Here is a 17,283-nt window from a genome sequence, read left to right on the forward strand (position 1 = left end):
TCTGAAACAATCACCAACTAATCGACACCACCAGAAATCACTTTAGCATTCACTGACCTCTCTCTTAATCAATACTGGGAAATTAACAGTCGTCAGTGAGCACTGTAAATGTGTCAACAGGCAGCCTTTTAATGTTGTAACAGAAAAGGAGGAGTGAGAGGGGGAAATTGTCATGCAGCAACATCAAAAAATATTCATGATTGACCTAATAATTATTTACACACCAGTATCACATTTCTGGTATTTGTTAATTTTTAGCAGCATAAACTTTGGGGCAGTTTTGCAATTTTTCATGCTTTAATTGCTATTTCTATTCTCCTAGTTCATGTCAGAACGCAATTTTGTCTTTTGCCCTGTGGGGGCTAGAACTTCTAGCATGCTGCTAGTTTGCCTCTGTCTTTACATGAAGAAATTAAGAAAAAGTCAAGGGTTTGGGCATGAAAATCCCCACCACTTCAAACAGCTGCTGCAATGTACCGATTATAATGTAGGATTGATAGAAATGGAAGACATGTGTGAGGATCTAGGAGAGTATTACAAACAACAGTATTCAAATCAGAGCTACAAAAATAAATCCCTTATTATCCTAATTCAAAAGACACCCTTACTAAATATTTCACTTTGGACTATACTGGAATTGGAATTAGTGGTTAGGATTTACTGAACTCTTCCTTCCAGCTCCACTTCTCAGTGGAAAAATCAGCATGTCTGCAACGCTTCGCTTTTGCCCACACTCAGGAATAGTCTTATTCAGCAATAGATATGGCTGCATCAATGCTGACCCCTAAGCATAGACAAAGGCATGCAAGGGTTTGCACAGACCAGGCTCATGGAGGTTTATCCCTTCTCATAATCGGGGTAAAACCTGATTATCTCAATCACTGCAAAACTCGGTTTGCCCTTGTCTACTCTTATGGGTCAGTCCCAGCACAGCTCCATCAACTGCTTAAATCGGAGGAATTTCCGATTGCAGACAAGGCCTTGTGGGAGAGCAGGAAACCTGCATTTTTATTATATTTTTCTTGGCTCCACAATGGCACGTGGGATGGCCTTATCCAAATAAAAACAGACATACACTGGAGGGACCACACCATACCCTCCTGTGGAAATACCTACTGGAGGTGTACAAAGGATCTAGGTGATTCCAAGAAGCTCACCTACGGAGTTCCCGTCTAATGCATCTCCCATGAAGGGAAGAATTTCCTAATCCCCAGAGATCCTTGTGTTGGCAAGATGCTCTACCTCTATGCATGGTCAGCTCCTGCCTGCTCCTCCTCTCCCCTCCCTTCACCCCCACAGGAGCATGCCACCATTCACCACCCACCCAGTTCTTACACAAAATTCCCTTTTCTAACTGGCATGCAGGCATGGACCATTCCAGCAGCACTCACTTGGGTATGAATATCGACTCTGTTGTCAGAAGGCTTTGCAGAGTAGAATGCCACTGAGTGCGGCTGCATCCCGGCTCCATCTCTGCACCACAGCCCCTGTAGAAGACCTTCCACGAACTCTCCCTCACAAGTAGGGGAGGCCTGATCAGGAGTATGGAGCTCAGGAGATGATTGGGCAAGCTAAGCTAAAGAAGAAGGGAAGTCTCAGAGGAAAATATCCAATTGCTAACTATGCTCCACTCCACAGATCAGACAAGGAAATTTTCCTGTACTATTTCCAAGCAATGTAACCGGCATCACTAGACAACTTATATCAACACTTACAGTTGGATACATGAGCTTCTCCCTCTCAACACAAACCTCTCTGTGGGGGAGAAAAGAACCAACAATATTGTTCATCTACTTCAGAGTGAGATAGGTTTGTTCAGGACAGAAACCCTGGGGTGACGCACAGTGTACTGTTAGCCAGAGAACCCTGCATCCCTTACAGGTGACCATCCATGAGCCGACATTTAGCGCTTCCTGAGCTCAAGAACAGGACACATCTGGGAGCCTCTGGTACTGGACGCAAAGAAGGGAGGGAAGAGCAGCGTGAGGACAGAGCCTTGGTCCTACGTTCCCCTTCCATGCTAGCCAGGAGAGCTGAACAGGATGTCATACCACTGAGTTGCAGTTTCACGCACTTACACAACCAGAAAACTGGGCTGAAGAAATCTGAATTATTGCTCATGGTTTAAAGCCTCTCTCTCCTCACTATAGCGTATAATTACCTATTACCAGCAGATCCCTGAACAACTGAGGACCGTTCCTTCAATGACACCATGCTGCTAGAAGAATGGGTCTGATGAAATGTTTAAAAGAATTTTCTTGGGTTGAAAATAAATGTGGACTTATTAGAATAAGAATCTACATCTCTTCTCTCTGACATGTCTCGATCTTGTAAAGATATAGCAGCCAACTGTCAAAAGCTAAGAAGAAAAATAAGCCAACGGGGACCGGCACCTGCATGTCTTCCCTTTGGGAGATTACCATCAGTGGTGAATACCAGACATTTTTCTTAAACCAGAGTATTGTTTAATTTTAGCAGCTGGAACAAAGCATAAAGACCAACACGTTTATAGGCGTGCCTGTCTTATCCAAGCCTCACCACCCTTTGGCAGGGGGCCAGGGAGGTTTTGATTCTTCAGACCCTCCAGTGGAGCATGTCTCTTATCAATTTGTTTCCAAGGGACAGTTTCCTGACAATGACTCCCCTGCCCAAGAGAGGGACTATTGAACTGTTTAGTGTCCTTCTGAGTGTTTGGATCCCAGCCGTGGCAAAACAAGGCTTATTACTCTGCTAGTACTTCCCAGTTAATAGCTCAGGCAGGAGGCTGCTCATCTGGGACCATTGTGTTGCCTTCCTGTTAGTTTCCTATCAGGCCTGCTATTAAACTAAACCAGCATACGTATAAAACATTCTACTAACCCAGTACAGTCATACTGCTACCATCCCCAACACTGGGTAACATACAGTATTTGTAAATTAATACAGATCAGCCCCACGACCTTCTCAGTCACTGCGACCTTAAAACAACAGTAACTAGGCATAGGGGCTTTATCTTTTCTGTGTGGAGAACTACACTGACCTGGTATTTTGATCTTTTCTTTTTTTCACTTGAGAAATAGTGACTAAAAAGGTGGAAACACACAGAATCCTGGCACTTCACTTTCCTGGGCATCAACACTCACTTTTCCTTTGTCTCTAGATTCTGACCATTGCCAACAACAGTGACAGAGCTCTAGTACAGACCAGACAGCAGCACTGTAACCACCCGGTCCTTCAACCCTGTCAGAGCAGGTCTAAAACGCCAGCAGCTACCAGGCTACCATCTATGCTAGCACTCCCCATTGCTATCATGGTGTAGCTGGCAGCAATGATGGAGAATTTTAGGCAAAATAAATCTAACCTACATGAGCCCAAAGGCATCCCCGTCTGCCTGTGTCCAGGCACAGCCTCAGCTCGAGCGTACCAAATACTTAGGTTTGAAATCCACTGATCTGCTTTTCTTTGGAAGTTTTCCATTTCCACCTGTGGGTCGTGCCACCTTTTCCTTCCCTTCTCATCAAAATACATCATTCCACCTAGCTCTGTTGGACAGAAACGTCATCTTGAGAGTCATTCATTAAGAAAATGAATGAGGAGTTGGAGGCTACAATGCAGAATTTCACTTTCTTCTTGTAAAGCGTTTTGTTCTGCTTTGGTAAAAAATTAACTTCTCTGCTTACTCACTGATGAGCAAGACCACAGATTCCAAGGACAAAAAGAAGCCCAAGAACATATTTTTTAATATTTAATGCCCTGCATAGCTGCTGTGACACCCATTTCTGGTGCTGGGTGGCAGCAGCCTTCCTGTCCTGCGAAGCTTTGAGATTTCAGATGTTTCCCCCATTGCACATCAAGGAAAAAACCAAGACCTTTCAACATTTTTTTTAAACCAAAAAAAAAAAAAAAAAAAAAACCCAAACAAAACCAAAGACACACCCAACCCAAACTAGCCAACAGGCTGGTGGTCAGGGCACTCACCTACGATGTGGCAAACTCAGGTTCAAGTCCTGCCTGATTTGGGACAGACACTTGAAACTAGGTCTCTCATAACCCAGGCAAATGCCCGGGCCCCTGGGCATTTAACTATTCTTGTGTTCGACCAGAAATTCCATCTTGGACCTCAGAAACTTTCCCCAACGAAAGTTTCATCAAAACTTGCCCATTTCCAGGAAAAGTTTTGGTTTCAACAAAGCAGCATTTTCCAATGCAAATCTTCAGTCACACAATTCATGACCATTTCTACCCCAGGGTGTAACAGCTGGTAAATGTTGGCTTTTTAACGGTGACCTACATATGTGACTCTGTATACACCAATCTTTGCAATCCTGTGGTACTGAGTTTGTTTTTTTCTGATTCCAGTGATGGAGACTAACACCACAATAAAATTTACAATATTATTATCTGTAATTTTCAGGTTTATTTATGGACTCTTCAACCTCAAAGGAAACCAAAAACACCATGTCCCCACCACCAACAGGCTGGTTAAAGTTTCAAACGACAATAATTCGACACTTCTGGTAGCACGGACTACTAGAATACTCATCACTTAATGCAGTGAGGTTATCTAAAATAATCATTACTTCAACAACCACCTGGGATTTTGAAGCATGGAGGTTAATGGCTGTAAAAACAAGTGAGTAGGAAGAAACTCTGCATCTCTGCGCAGGGCCCTACTATCTGAAACTCCATCACAATGAACTCCAAACTTCACATTAGCACTGGAGGAGTCCATTACATCCTTGCCTCCAGAAAGGAGGAGGAGGAGTCTGGACCAGAAGGAAGCAGTCAGTAGAACCAATGAATCTAGTGTCAAATCCCACTCCCACTTTCTCTGCAGAGTCCCATCCCCTCCAGATAGGTCTCTGGGTCCTCTAGGAGCACAGCTCCTGTCAGCACCACAGTGCCATTGGATCTGGATCACACACTCCTGAATCAAGAGGATTTGCATGTCTCACTACCTGGAAGCATGGAGCAGGCAGCATCCAGCAGCTGCCCTGTGATGCTCTCTTCCCTAACTGCCTCCTCTCTAGATGTTGTGCAGAGAAGCCTCCCTGGCGTGTGGCAGAAAAGGAAGAAAGCTGTGTAGATGCAACTTTCTTCCTTCTACAAATTTGGGGGATTTTCTGCTCCATTTTTCTCCGGTCTACACCACCTAACAAACTGCTTAAAAAAGAAGTGTTTCAAAATGCCAACAAACTCCCTCCTCACGCCCCGAAAGGACAACCAAACCCCAAATGTTACCTCTAAAGCCTGCATCCATTGTTCAGGGAATTTATAAGATCAACTGAAATGGTGAGAATTCTGAGCTGCGTCTCTTGCCACCTGCTTCAAAACGTGCTCAGCTGAAGTGAAAGAAAGGGGAGGGAAAAAAAAAGCCCCATGAACTTACTGAAAACAAGTTGGTCCAAAAACGGTGGCCAAATTGAAAACGTTCATTCTGTTTGCCGTGTGATGCTCAGCAACTCGGGTCAAGAACCGGCACAGGTACTTCAGCAGGCAATAGTTGGCATCAGGCAGCTCTTTTATTAGTTCTTTCAAGTTGTTCTCCTTCTCAGCATTGTTTCTAGTGTCTGGGAAGAAAAGGGGGAGAAAGAACATGGTTTCTGAGCTCGATCTTTCCTCACCTCCAATTTATTGATGGACATTAACTAAACTAATTAAATGATCAGGATCAGATTCTTTTGTAAGGGCTGGTCTACACACAAACTTGCACTGAAATAACTAGATTGCAAACTGATGCAAGCTTGTTTGTAGACCAGCCCGTATTTACATAGGATTAAATCCAGATTAATGCAAATTAAACTCAGTGCAGTTATACCTGTGTGACAAACCTCTGCCCACAAATCCTGCCTCAAAACACACTTTTACCATTCAAGTATCAGAAGGGTAGCCATGTTAGTCTGGATCTGTAAAAACGGCAGAGTCCTGTGGCACCTTATAGACTAACAGACGTATCGGAGCATAAGCTTTTGTGGGTGAATAGCCACTTCATCAGATGCATGTAATGGAAATTTCCAGAGGCAGGTATAAATATGCAAGCAAGAATCAGGCTAGGGATAACGAGGTTAGTTCAATCAGGGAGGATGAGGTCCTCTTCAAACAGTTGAGGTGTGAACACCAAGGGAGGAGAAACTGCTTTTGTAGTTGGCTAGCCAGTCAGTGTCTTTGTTTAATCCTGAGCTGATGGTGTCAAATTTGAAAATGAACTGAAGCTCAGCAGTTTTTCTTTGAAGTCTGGTCCTGAAGTTTTTTTGCTGCAGGATGGCTACCTTTCAATCTGCTATTGTGAGTCCAGGGAGGTTGAAGTGTTCTCCTCCCAGGTTTTTGTATATTGCCATTCCTAATATTTGATTTGTGTCCATTTACCCTTTTACGTAGGAATTGTCCAGTTTGGCCGATGTACATAGCAGAGCGGCACTGCTGGCACATGATGGCGTATATTACATTGGTGGACGTGCAGGTGAATGAACCGGTGATGGTGTAGCTGATCTGGTTTGGTCCTGTGATGGTGTCACTGGTGTAGACACCTGAAGCATATTCTCATCAGCAACTACACACCGCACCATAGTAACTCTAACTCAGGAACCAATCCATACAACAAACCTCGATGCCAACTCTGCCCACATATCTACACCAGGAACACCACCACAGGACCTAACCAGATCAGCCACACCATCACCGGTTCATAAGGGCTTTTTTTGTGTGGGGGAGGGGGCTACGATTCCCCTTTCCCTGCTCTCCCTCTATACTTGACCTATCTTCTCCCCTTGCTTCTTCCACTAGTCACAAACTCTCTCTCTTTGTACCATACCTCTCTAATTTATCCGATTGCTTTCTCCCACTCAGCCATTCCATGGGCTCTTTCCCAGTCTCAGAGGATGGCTCTTGGATCTTGCAATGTGTCTTGCTGCAGCTCTACCATTCCCTTTGCTCTATGGCTGTATGAAGAAGGTTCTCTGATTTTTTAAAAAAAAGTCATTTTGGATCAATCAGATCATTTTGTTTTGACAAAATCATTTCGTTCAGAAATGTTTTGCTTCTACCTAATTTTAATGCTGCAAGTAAAACTGACAGGTAACAAAGGTTTTTTTCCTCAGACTGATTTAAGATGTATTCAGTAACACTTATAGCTCCTCATGTTTCTCCCTTCCTACCGGAGAGACGTCCTTGCTCCATCTAACCCCACTTGAACTCTTCTGTCTCACCGATACTGACCTACTTTGTCAGGGATGGACAACTGGGGCCATACCTAATCTGCCGGATAACTTCACTTGGCCTGAACTTTACTAGTTCAGGGCAGGCGATCCCACAGCACCAGGGCCAAGAAGGGGGCAGGACATGGAGTCACAAGGGGAGGCCCCACCTGTGTGCAGACATGCATGTCACATGATGCTGAGGCAAGATCCAACGGGCCACAGCAGGGAGCTGTGCCACCTCTTCAGGACAGCAGCCACCCTGGAGGAGTGAGCACAGGGTGGGCTCGCTCTCCACACCTCTACCCAGCCTCTCCCCAGGACCTGACCTCTCTCCCCCACCACATCACATCCCCAGGCCCACCAAAGGGTTTTAGTGGATTCTGTCACCGTGTACTACCTTAAAGTTGCCCATCCCTGTACTATGTGTTCCTAGCAGAAGAGTGTCTTGTCCCGAAGCAGCTAGTGGTTTGAAGAGAGAATACATAATGCTGAGAGTCAAAAAGAGCTTCTTTAGTTCAAAAGGTAAAGCCTTCTGGTTTTGGAACAGAGCATCCTCTGGTTAAGTCCCAACGAGGTCAGGGACTTCTGAGACCCGTGTCCAGTAAACAGCCATGCATGTTGTGACTTAGGCAGCTCAGCAAGTGCGTACTGGAACAATATACATGCCAAGTACATGCTGCTTTGGAACAGCTCGATGTTTTGTGCACTTCGTGCAGAGTGCTTTGCAAAAGAAGGGACAGGACGTTGTGTTGTGGGCTTGCCCTTTCATGGCTGGAGGCTAGGATAGAGGATACATAAAATGATGCTACTGCTACTGACAGCCAAGATGGAGGTTATGCTTTAAGGCCTGAACTGATGTTTTTGATATAGTGCCCTCAGTTTCAAATACCAGTAGGGGACAATTCCGTACACTAAGTCACAGGTCCAAGGACTTTCAAAACAATCCTATTTTTGGCTTACATTTTCCCAAACCCCTTTAACAGAGACTGTGAATAATAATAATAATAATAAAAAAAAAAGAAGTAGTTGGTGTTTTAAAAAACACTTTTGTGCCCAGTAACTATTTTCAGGGTGAATTACAGAGTACCCTGGGGAAAGAAGAGCGCGAAGTAGAAAAATATGAATGATCAACATGCTTACAACTGCCACAGTTTGGAGACTGAGGGCACGATCGTTAGGTTGGGATGTGCTTTATATTTTGCGCAGTCAGACATTCTTACAGTTAAAAATTAAACAAGACTTATCTTGCATGTAATTTAGGAAGGCCAGGCAATAAATGTTCTCACATCTGTCACTCAGTATAGTTTCTCATAAATTAGATTAACTGGAATTACAGCATGTTGAAATACCAGAGACAACTGTTTCTCAGGCTATGGTTTAGTGATTATATGATGTACTGATTTGAGAAGCCCTTTAAAAAAAAATCTCAATGCACATTACAAATTAAGCTTATTTCTATCTCTTTTTACACTACAAGCTTAAATCAGAATTCATTCACAGTTCATGTCTAAACATACCTGACAATTCCAGGACACACATTAATTTTAATTGTGCTGGTCTCTCTGCAGCCAAAAGCTAGCGCCTTCCTCAAAAGGAAAAGGTCAAACATGGCACGAAGCAGATTTGCAAAATTCTGCTCTCTCACTTAATCCATGGCAAGTAATTTTTTTTTTTGAAAGATATATGCTAAAATACCATTAGATGCCTCATTATCATCCATCAGCATATGGTGAGACAGTAGGGTTTGAGTAACAACCGTGTTAGTCTGTATTCGCAAAAAGAAAAAGGAGGACTTGTGGCACCTTAGAGACTAACCAATTTATTTGAGCATAAGCTTCGTGAGCTACAGCTCACTTCATGTAGCTCACGAAAGCTCATGCTCAAATAAATTGGTTAGTCTCTAAGGTGCCACATGTACTCCTTTTCCTTTTAGTAGGGTTTTTGTTTATTTTTTTCCTTTCTTTCTTTTTACTAGGGCTGGTAAGACTTTTATGACAATTTTGAAAGATTGGGATAATAAGCGATAATAATAAGGAAGTTAATAGTATCTCAATTTGCACAGATAATTGGGTAATCCCTTTGATTTGATTTCTAACCACCTTTTTGTTTTAACAACAACTGGTTAAAAAGCCAGGTCAGTATCACTGCCACAAGGTTGCGAGAACATTAGAATTAAACCTCCACAAATACTTCTGATTAGGCAGCAAACACTGCCTACTATTCTAAATATTTGTTCCCCTAAGAAGCTTACAGTTATGATCAGTAAAGCCAAATCCTAACACTCAGGGAAAACATGTCTCCCCACACCTAACTACCTGATTAGGAAATGCCTTTGAGAGCTAATTGTCTCTCTCACCTTCCAACTGGCAACTGAGATTGTTCGGTACTTTTCCATCTACTGAAGGTTCTTTCATTCCTGGAAAAACTGGCAAGATGCTAATCCTCTCTACACTATATTTTGAAGTCAGGAGGGCATTCTTGCGGTAAACAAAGCTACCAATATCACAGCAGCAGACTTAATTCAATGGCCTTGATTTCCCTATTCATTAAGTGTACTATCCTGCAAGGTATTCATCAGGAGCAGGAGGAGTATTTAGCCCTGCGCAGGATCCAACCCTCACCCTCGCTCAGCATTACTCTGATCTTAGGCATGCCATGTCCAGTGATTTCAAGAGAAGCTCAGATTGTTCGGTGGTCAGACAGGAACAGTCTGGGAGTGAGAACACATTTCTACTGAACAGCGTGAAGCACCGATCCCTCTTCTCCTTCATTGAACAGGCATCTATACAGCTTCTCCGCATCAAGCTGAAACGGGGATATGCAAAGGTGGCTGCTCTCTCTCGACACCCCCTGCGAGGCGGGGGGAAGGGGGGAGAAGCATATAAGAGGGGCTGGAAGTCAAGCCTTCCCTCGCCACCACAATTTTAAAAAAGAGGCACAAATCTACAAGTTGCACCACTAGTGACATTCCATTTTATTCAGTCCCCTTAATACTTACAATAAATATGAAGACTGATGAATTGGGAGGAGGCAGGAAACATACACATAGCATTGCATGGGCTTTGTAAACGTGTTAGGGTAAATCTCTCTCAACCACACTTGACAGTATCTCTCTAAATGGGGCACTCTCTTTGAAGCTTATCAGAGGGCACAAATGTTTTCGTGCCATGACAACCAAGCACACAGACTACTCCTGGCTTGTTTGATCATCTGCTATTACAGTTTTCTATTCCATTTTAAATCGAGCATTAAGAACCACTTAACAACTAGTGGACAGCACAGAAAACACAATAATTTATAGAGTGTCACTGCTGTTCACGGTACTATACAGACAAGTAAATAGCAGGTAGTCAAAGTCCCAGCCTCAGGACTTCACAATCTAAAGCTCTGATCCTTATGCACCTTATGCTCAGCTTTATGCTCTGTGAGTAATCTTACTGAAGTCAGTAACGTTTATGGATTTTGTATAGTCCTATTGACTTCAATAAGACTACACACAATGCACACCGTTAAGCATGTGCTTAAGTCTTCGCAGCATTGTGACCTAAATTACCAGGTGAACATCACTGCAACAACATGTGACAACCCGGATTTTCAAGGAAGCACAGCTCCAGTTTGGGCACTTGAATCAGGGCCCTATTTTCAGAAGTGCTCAGCGCCCAGCAGCTCTTACTGTGACATACAAGGCCAGATTTTCAAAAACAGTACAGGATCCAGCGTGCTGAGCTCTTTTGAAAATTTGGCCCTAAATGGTGGAAAGGAGGAAGAAGGGTAACAGGGAACAAGTGAAAACTGCTCTTGGGTGAGTATCGTGACAACAAGGTTTGCTTAGTTTGTGTGTGAGCACACATACTATTTAAAAAAAAAAAAAAAAAATCAGGCAACAAGACGGAGCAGAGATGAACAAGAAAAGCCCAGCCAGAAGAAGTGCGCTTTGACGGAAGACTTGAAGAAAGGAGAGAAGTTGGAGAAAAAGGGAGCTACTTCCAGACATAATGCACAGCATCGAGAAATGCACAGAACTGTGATTGGGTGCATTAAAGAGAGAGAAGTAAGCAGACTACCGTCCGTGAGGGGAGGGATACAGTTGTGTGGTCGTTTTTAGTCTCATGGCATGTCACTACCCATTCACATAATTGAACAATGGGGACAGCTTTGTAATGGGTCATCATATTTCTATACATATTGGGTTTCTCTGAACGAGCAGTAAGCATTAGCTAATCATCTAATTCAATCCCTTTTGCCCCTTACTCATTTCCCTCCCATTTCCAAACACGATGACTGAGAATAATTAAGAAGTGCCATGCAGTGAGTTAAGTTTTACAATTGCTACTGTGGTTAATGGGGAGTTGGGAAACTTTGAAACCCTCTTTTATTCATTCATACACCATCCTAAAAATATACCTACATCAGCTCATCTGTCAGACACAGTGACATGTTTAAGATGTGGTCCTGCCTTTGGGCAACAGATCACACCTTGTTTAAGTCAATAAAAGAAATACCAAAACCCCACCTTTTATAATAATGTAAACAGGTAGCTCAGGGGTAAACTACCCAAAACAGGAACATAATGACGCAGAGATGGGTCTCATAATCCACTTCATAAAGCGGCATTTATTCTCCCTCTCTAAAGCTTTGCGTCCTTACTGTTATTACTGCTGCACTAAATGTTATCTACACATGAAATGCAGATTCAAGTGTTATTATTGGTTGATAAGTATCTTGTGCATTTAGACAACAAACAAGTTGTTCTTTTAGCTCCTTGCTAACCATGATATTAATCAAAATGAAAATACAAGCCAAGCAATGTTCAAAAAAATGAACAGTGATAGCCAATAACAATGCACCATGCAGGAAGTCGGGCCAGCTTTATTACAGTGCTGGATTTGAAATACTTTGATGAAGAGATCCGCTTCCATTTCCATTCTTGGACCCATTTCTCAGGCTGAAACTTGGCCAACAGAAGTTGAGAACCCATATTTTAGCTCTGTCTTTAAGGAGTTAATTGGGACAGCGCTTGGCTATGAAGCAGGATATAAAGGGATACACAGGAATGAACTGTTGTTGCAGAACAGATCTTCCCTTCTCTCGTACTAGGAAGCCCTTCCAATGATACTACAGAAAGCCAGAAATGTGCCTCACCTTGCCAAACAAGGCTACTGATGAGAATGGAGAATATATGATCTCACTCTAGATACAACATATGAAGAAAGAACACTCTCAGATGGAGCCATGACTGCACAGGAACATTCTTTAGCAAGCATTATAATTAGGTTGCTCTTCAACATAAATACACAGAGTGCCAAAAACAAACAATACACAGTGGGACCCACTTTTCAATACATACCTACTCCAGGGAGGAATGCAACAAAAGGCTTATACAAGAAAAAGCTTCCTGTGTTCTGGAAGGAAAGTTACTGTAACAACTTGGCCTGCTGAAAGGAAGTGACTTGTGAAAGGGGATAAGGGCTTTATGTACAGAGCTTGTGCTTGACTGGTTCCTAGAATGTACCAGGGTCTTTACAAGGCAAAAATCAAGCAGCAAAAAGATAAGACATGAATGAATAAACAATCTTAGACAGGGGACCCTAGTCTGGGGGCTGGAGAGCACTTCCAAGGGGGACTTGATCACAACAACAAAATCTCCAAGCAGTGATGCTTCCTGTTAGTCTATAGGTTTGATTCACGCTGCTTGGGTGGGCAAGTACCAATCACACTTCCCTGTACCAATGAGACTCTCTGTACAGACAGAGGGAGGGATGGACATGTCCTCTACCATGGCAGGGAGCATTAATTTCTGCCAGGTGCACCACAGAAGCCAGTTGGCAGAGGCTGCAATAGGGATGTGCTAGAACCAGTGCATCACCTACCCATGCATCTTCTCTGGCCAAAACCACCACTTTTGGGGCAATGGTGGCCTGCTACAAGCACCTTGCCAAAGGCATGGCAGCGACTTGCACTGCTGCAAACCCTCTCCTGGAAGACTTGTGCCAGGGCCTGGGTGAGACTATGGAGCGGAGCTAAGGGTGCCTTTAGAATATGTTGTGATATTTTATCTGGGATTGTATGAACTGAGAGTGTATTGGTGTTCATTTCCATACATTTAAATCCTCTTTTCCATACATTTAAATCCTCTTTTCAGTGGAAATAAATAGTAACAACCTTAAAGCTAACACACTTGGTTGTCAATTTCACTTAAACAATTTTTAAAACTAAACTAAGGGGTTTAGCAGCTCTCTCGCTCTCTTTCACACCCATCCACCCTGCCTTGCAAAGTGGAAGTTCACTAACAGCTGGTGTTTCTGGTTTCCCACGAGCTGACTGTCATGCAGAACTCTAAAGCTCTACAAGATTCTCAGCTTTCCAAAGATTCTATTTGCTGTTCTTTATAGGTTGTCACTGCACCAATGTGTTTTAAATGCAACAGTGGCATTCAGTGGCCAGATCTCTCTGTTAATTAGAGAGGAAATGAGTATATATCTCCATCCAGAGGAATTCTCCATTCCTAGGGGAAATTGCCTGTGGATTCCAAAGTATGAATGGAGCTTTCCAAATGGCTGGCTACCTGTGTTGTTCCAAATGGCTGCCTACCTGCGTTGGTAATTCCCAACATAATGCACTGGTATGACCTTTTGGAGGACGAGGCATTAAACAATTTTCCATTTCATAACAGCAATGAAATACAAGAGGCACTATAGGTAGATAAGTCACAGCTGATGAAATCTTAAAATAATAATCATCATCATCAGTAAGTATGGCTGTAACCAGGAAAGGGCCCTTCTGAACAATGACACCTTCTTTTCAACAATGGAACAGTGTGTCCTTGTGTATGTGAGTATTCAGTGTGGAGAAGGGCGCAAAGAGCTTTCTCCTGCATTTGCACAGCCTGCACAAGGGCCAGTTACAAAAGCAATTCCTGCACTCCTGGACTGCTTCTTCACTGCATTTCCAAGAGAACACATCACCCCAAGGTGGGGCATGGAGAAAGTGCGACTGTGGCCTTGCTTTCTCTTCTCATCAGTGCATTGTTTTGCACTCAAATTGTTAGGAGTGCGTGTGTGTGCACACACACGCAAGCAAGCAAATGCATTGGGAGGAGATGGTGATTGATGCCAAGGGAAATCCAAAATGGAAAGAGCAAGACAGTAAGAAATGCTATACGGGCAGGTGGAGTCTGTAAATTCTGGTTCCCAAGAAAGCCACTACATGTAAGGTTATCAAGGGATTTTACTTGTACTCACCCTGATAAAGCCGTATAAATCTGGGATGCAATGCAGAAGTGATCACCCCATCTGGCAGCTCCCTCAGAAATAATTTCAGCAGACTGGCTACTGAGCACACATCAGCATCTTTAGCCAGCTCCACTTCCTCCCCTTGGTCATATTTCAGACGCAACTGATCCACCATTTTCATGTTACCATTCACCCTGAAGAGACCTTCCTGTGTCAGCCCTGTAATTACATATTAATCATGAGTAAAACAAACAACATACACTTGGCTTTCAGTTAGCACACCCAACAGTACCATTCTGTAAGTAACCAAGACACCACAAATATCACAAAGCTATTAGCCAGTGGATTCTCTAGATAAAGTAATAATGAATGTTGAAGACCAGCTCCTGAGTCCTACAAATATCTACCAAGCACCCACAACACCTAATGACTTCAGTATAACTTGTCAATATTCAGCACCATTCTGGATTTGGGCACAAATGGCTGGAACCTATTTCCACATACTTCAGTTGGTGCCCAGTCAGGTCCTGATCCTGCTACCACTTATGTGAGTAACTTCATTCATGTGAAAAGTCCCCTATTTGCTTCAGTGCACCTGTTCAGGTAAGTAAAAGAAATTTACATCTTCCATAGAGGACACCAGGAGAACTACATCATATTAAAAAGTTCACTACATTCCAAGGACATTCCTAGATTCAAACACTTAAGTAGAACAACTCCACAAAACTGAAGAGCGTCAGTATATTTTCTTAAAAAGCACCCCAGTAACCAAAATGTAGCATTCTTTCAAACCAGTTCTGCAGAATTACTCTTTCATGCTGAAGCTTAATACTAAAAGGATTACAAACAAAGCATGGAACATTTTAAAGAGTCAGAAAGAGACATGGTTAAAACACAAGGCCCAACTTGCAGAATACACCTGTGCAGAAAGCAATCTTGCAATGTGAAATGCTATTCTGACATCTGCTGGACAATGGGAAGCACTGCAGAACAGTAACGAATGGCATTGCTGTGCGAGAAGTTGGGCAAAGTAACAAATTCCCCACAGAGATAAGACGTTCTTTACCTTCCAATAAGGAAGTCATTCTGGAAAAAGGCTAGGCTAGATGATTTTGGAAAAAAATGGGCTATTTTTAACATTTAAAGAGGTAACTTCCCCCATAAAATGCAAATTCTGTCTGTATAACAGAGCGTCACTAGATGATACAGCTGACCTACAGCCAGAGCAGCTAGCTTGGCTAGGCATTCGGTTCAAGACGAACTTGAACAGGGGTTCTGTAGTGGGTTGTCCACATCTAACTTCAGATGTCAGCAGTGACCATTCATGTGTGTTTTCACTCTAGTAAGAGCACCAGGATGGAACTGAATTGGCATTAGTGGTGGTGCACTGTGTGCCTCTTATTTCCCATCTAAATTAACCGAGTTCACATGGAGGGCTGTGTTAGTTATTCTTCCTAGTTAACTTCAACATCTATGCAGAAAATTGCTCTTCCAGGTTAGCTTAGGAGCTCATGGCTGCCTTGAAAACCGTGAGTTTATCTCAGGCTCTTCTCACCCAAGCGGACAGCTTTTAGTTCTTGTTTTCACGTTGGAGAAGGATGGGGATTATATCTTTATCAGACCATCACCGTCTCAGTTTAGAACCCAGGGCTCACTTAAGTTTCCACCAGGGACGAGGATCTAATTCCACCAGGGACGAGGATCTAATTCCACCAGGGACGAGGATCCAGTCAGTTTATATTTGCAGACAGATGGGGGCATTTGGGTGTCAGGTTTCTTTAAGGGAGCGTAGTGTGCCACCACCTGTCCATTTTCTCAATACACCAGTAGGATACTACCATGATCTTTTCCCCTTGACCATTAGTTGATTGGCTCCCAAGCATCTTCTCCCTATCCTTCATCCTCACAAGTCATTGTGCCACACGAATAAAACAACACTGAAGCATGGTGGTGGTAATCTCACTCCAATCATCTGTAATACACAGAGCATGTCTATGCTGCAATGAGATGCCTGGGACTGGCCCGTGACAGCTGACCGGGCTCACAGGGCTTAGGCTAAGGGGCTGTTTAATTGCAGTGCAGACATTTGGGATTGCACTGCAGCTCAAACTTTGGGACCCTCCCACCTCACGTAGTCCTAGAGCCAAGGCTCTAGCCGAAGCCCGAACACCTACATTGCAATTGCAAAACACCTTCGCCCGAGCCCCGTGAGCCCAAATCAGCTGACATGGGCCAGCCGCGGGTTTTTAATTGCAGTGAAAACAAACTCACAGAGTCTCTTCACCCAAGAACGTGGCAGTCAAAGGCAGCCCACAGTAGGGTGACCAGGTGTCCGGTTTTGGACCGGAACACCCGGTCCAAAAGGGATCCTGGCAGGCCGTTGACTGTGTGATTCGTGGCGGTGCCGCGCCATACAGCGAGGTTGGCAACCTCCCTGCTAGTCGCCGCGCGGCTCCTGGGTCTGGAAGCAGCCGGCATGTCCAGCTCCTAGTCTTAGGGGTGGCCGGGGGGGCCACGTGATGCCCCGCCCCACGCCTGCAGGCGCAGCTCCCATTGGCTGGGTCAGGTCAGGGGAAGAACTAGCACAACTCACGAGCGCTCAGCAGACGGCAGTTGAAGGGTCCCATGGTGCACACCTCTCCTGCTGCTGCCTGGCCCTCTTCTCCTCGCGCTGCTCGTGTGGCTGGGCTCGAGCTGAGCCGTAGACCGTGGCTCGCCTAAGGGCATATCTGTCGCCCCACTGCCGGCACCCAGGAGTTTGAGGTATGTGTATCCCCGTCTCCGAGTGCTGGGAACGGGGCCGCACCCCTGTCCCCCTCACTGCGTCCCACCTCCGCACCTCCCATCGTTGCATCCCTCCCCGTCCCAACCGCCCC

The 17,283-nt window shown here is 44.1% G+C and overlaps 1 protein-coding gene across 2 annotated transcripts in view; it reads right to left on the minus strand.

Moving 5' to 3' along the window:
* FAM13A (family with sequence similarity 13 member A) overlaps window positions 1-17,283 on the minus strand; it is a 183,976-nt gene that overhangs the window by 159,627 nt on the left and 7,066 nt on the right. For both annotated transcript variants that reach the window (XM_073340684.2, XM_073340682.1), the window contains exons 3-4: window positions 14,417-14,626; window positions 5,369-5,549 (exon numbers count right to left, since the gene is read on the minus strand). In XM_073340684.2, coding sequence (XP_073196785.1) covers window positions 5,369-5,549; window positions 14,417-14,626 — 391 coding nt within the window. The remainder of the gene's footprint in view (window positions 1-5,368; window positions 5,550-14,416; window positions 14,627-17,283) is intronic.

Source organism: Lepidochelys kempii, chromosome 4 (genome assembly GCF_965140285.1).
Source record: "Lepidochelys kempii isolate rLepKem1 chromosome 4, rLepKem1.hap1, whole genome shotgun sequence".
In the NCBI taxonomy this organism is placed as follows: Eukaryota; Metazoa; Chordata; order Testudines; family Cheloniidae; genus Lepidochelys; species Lepidochelys kempii.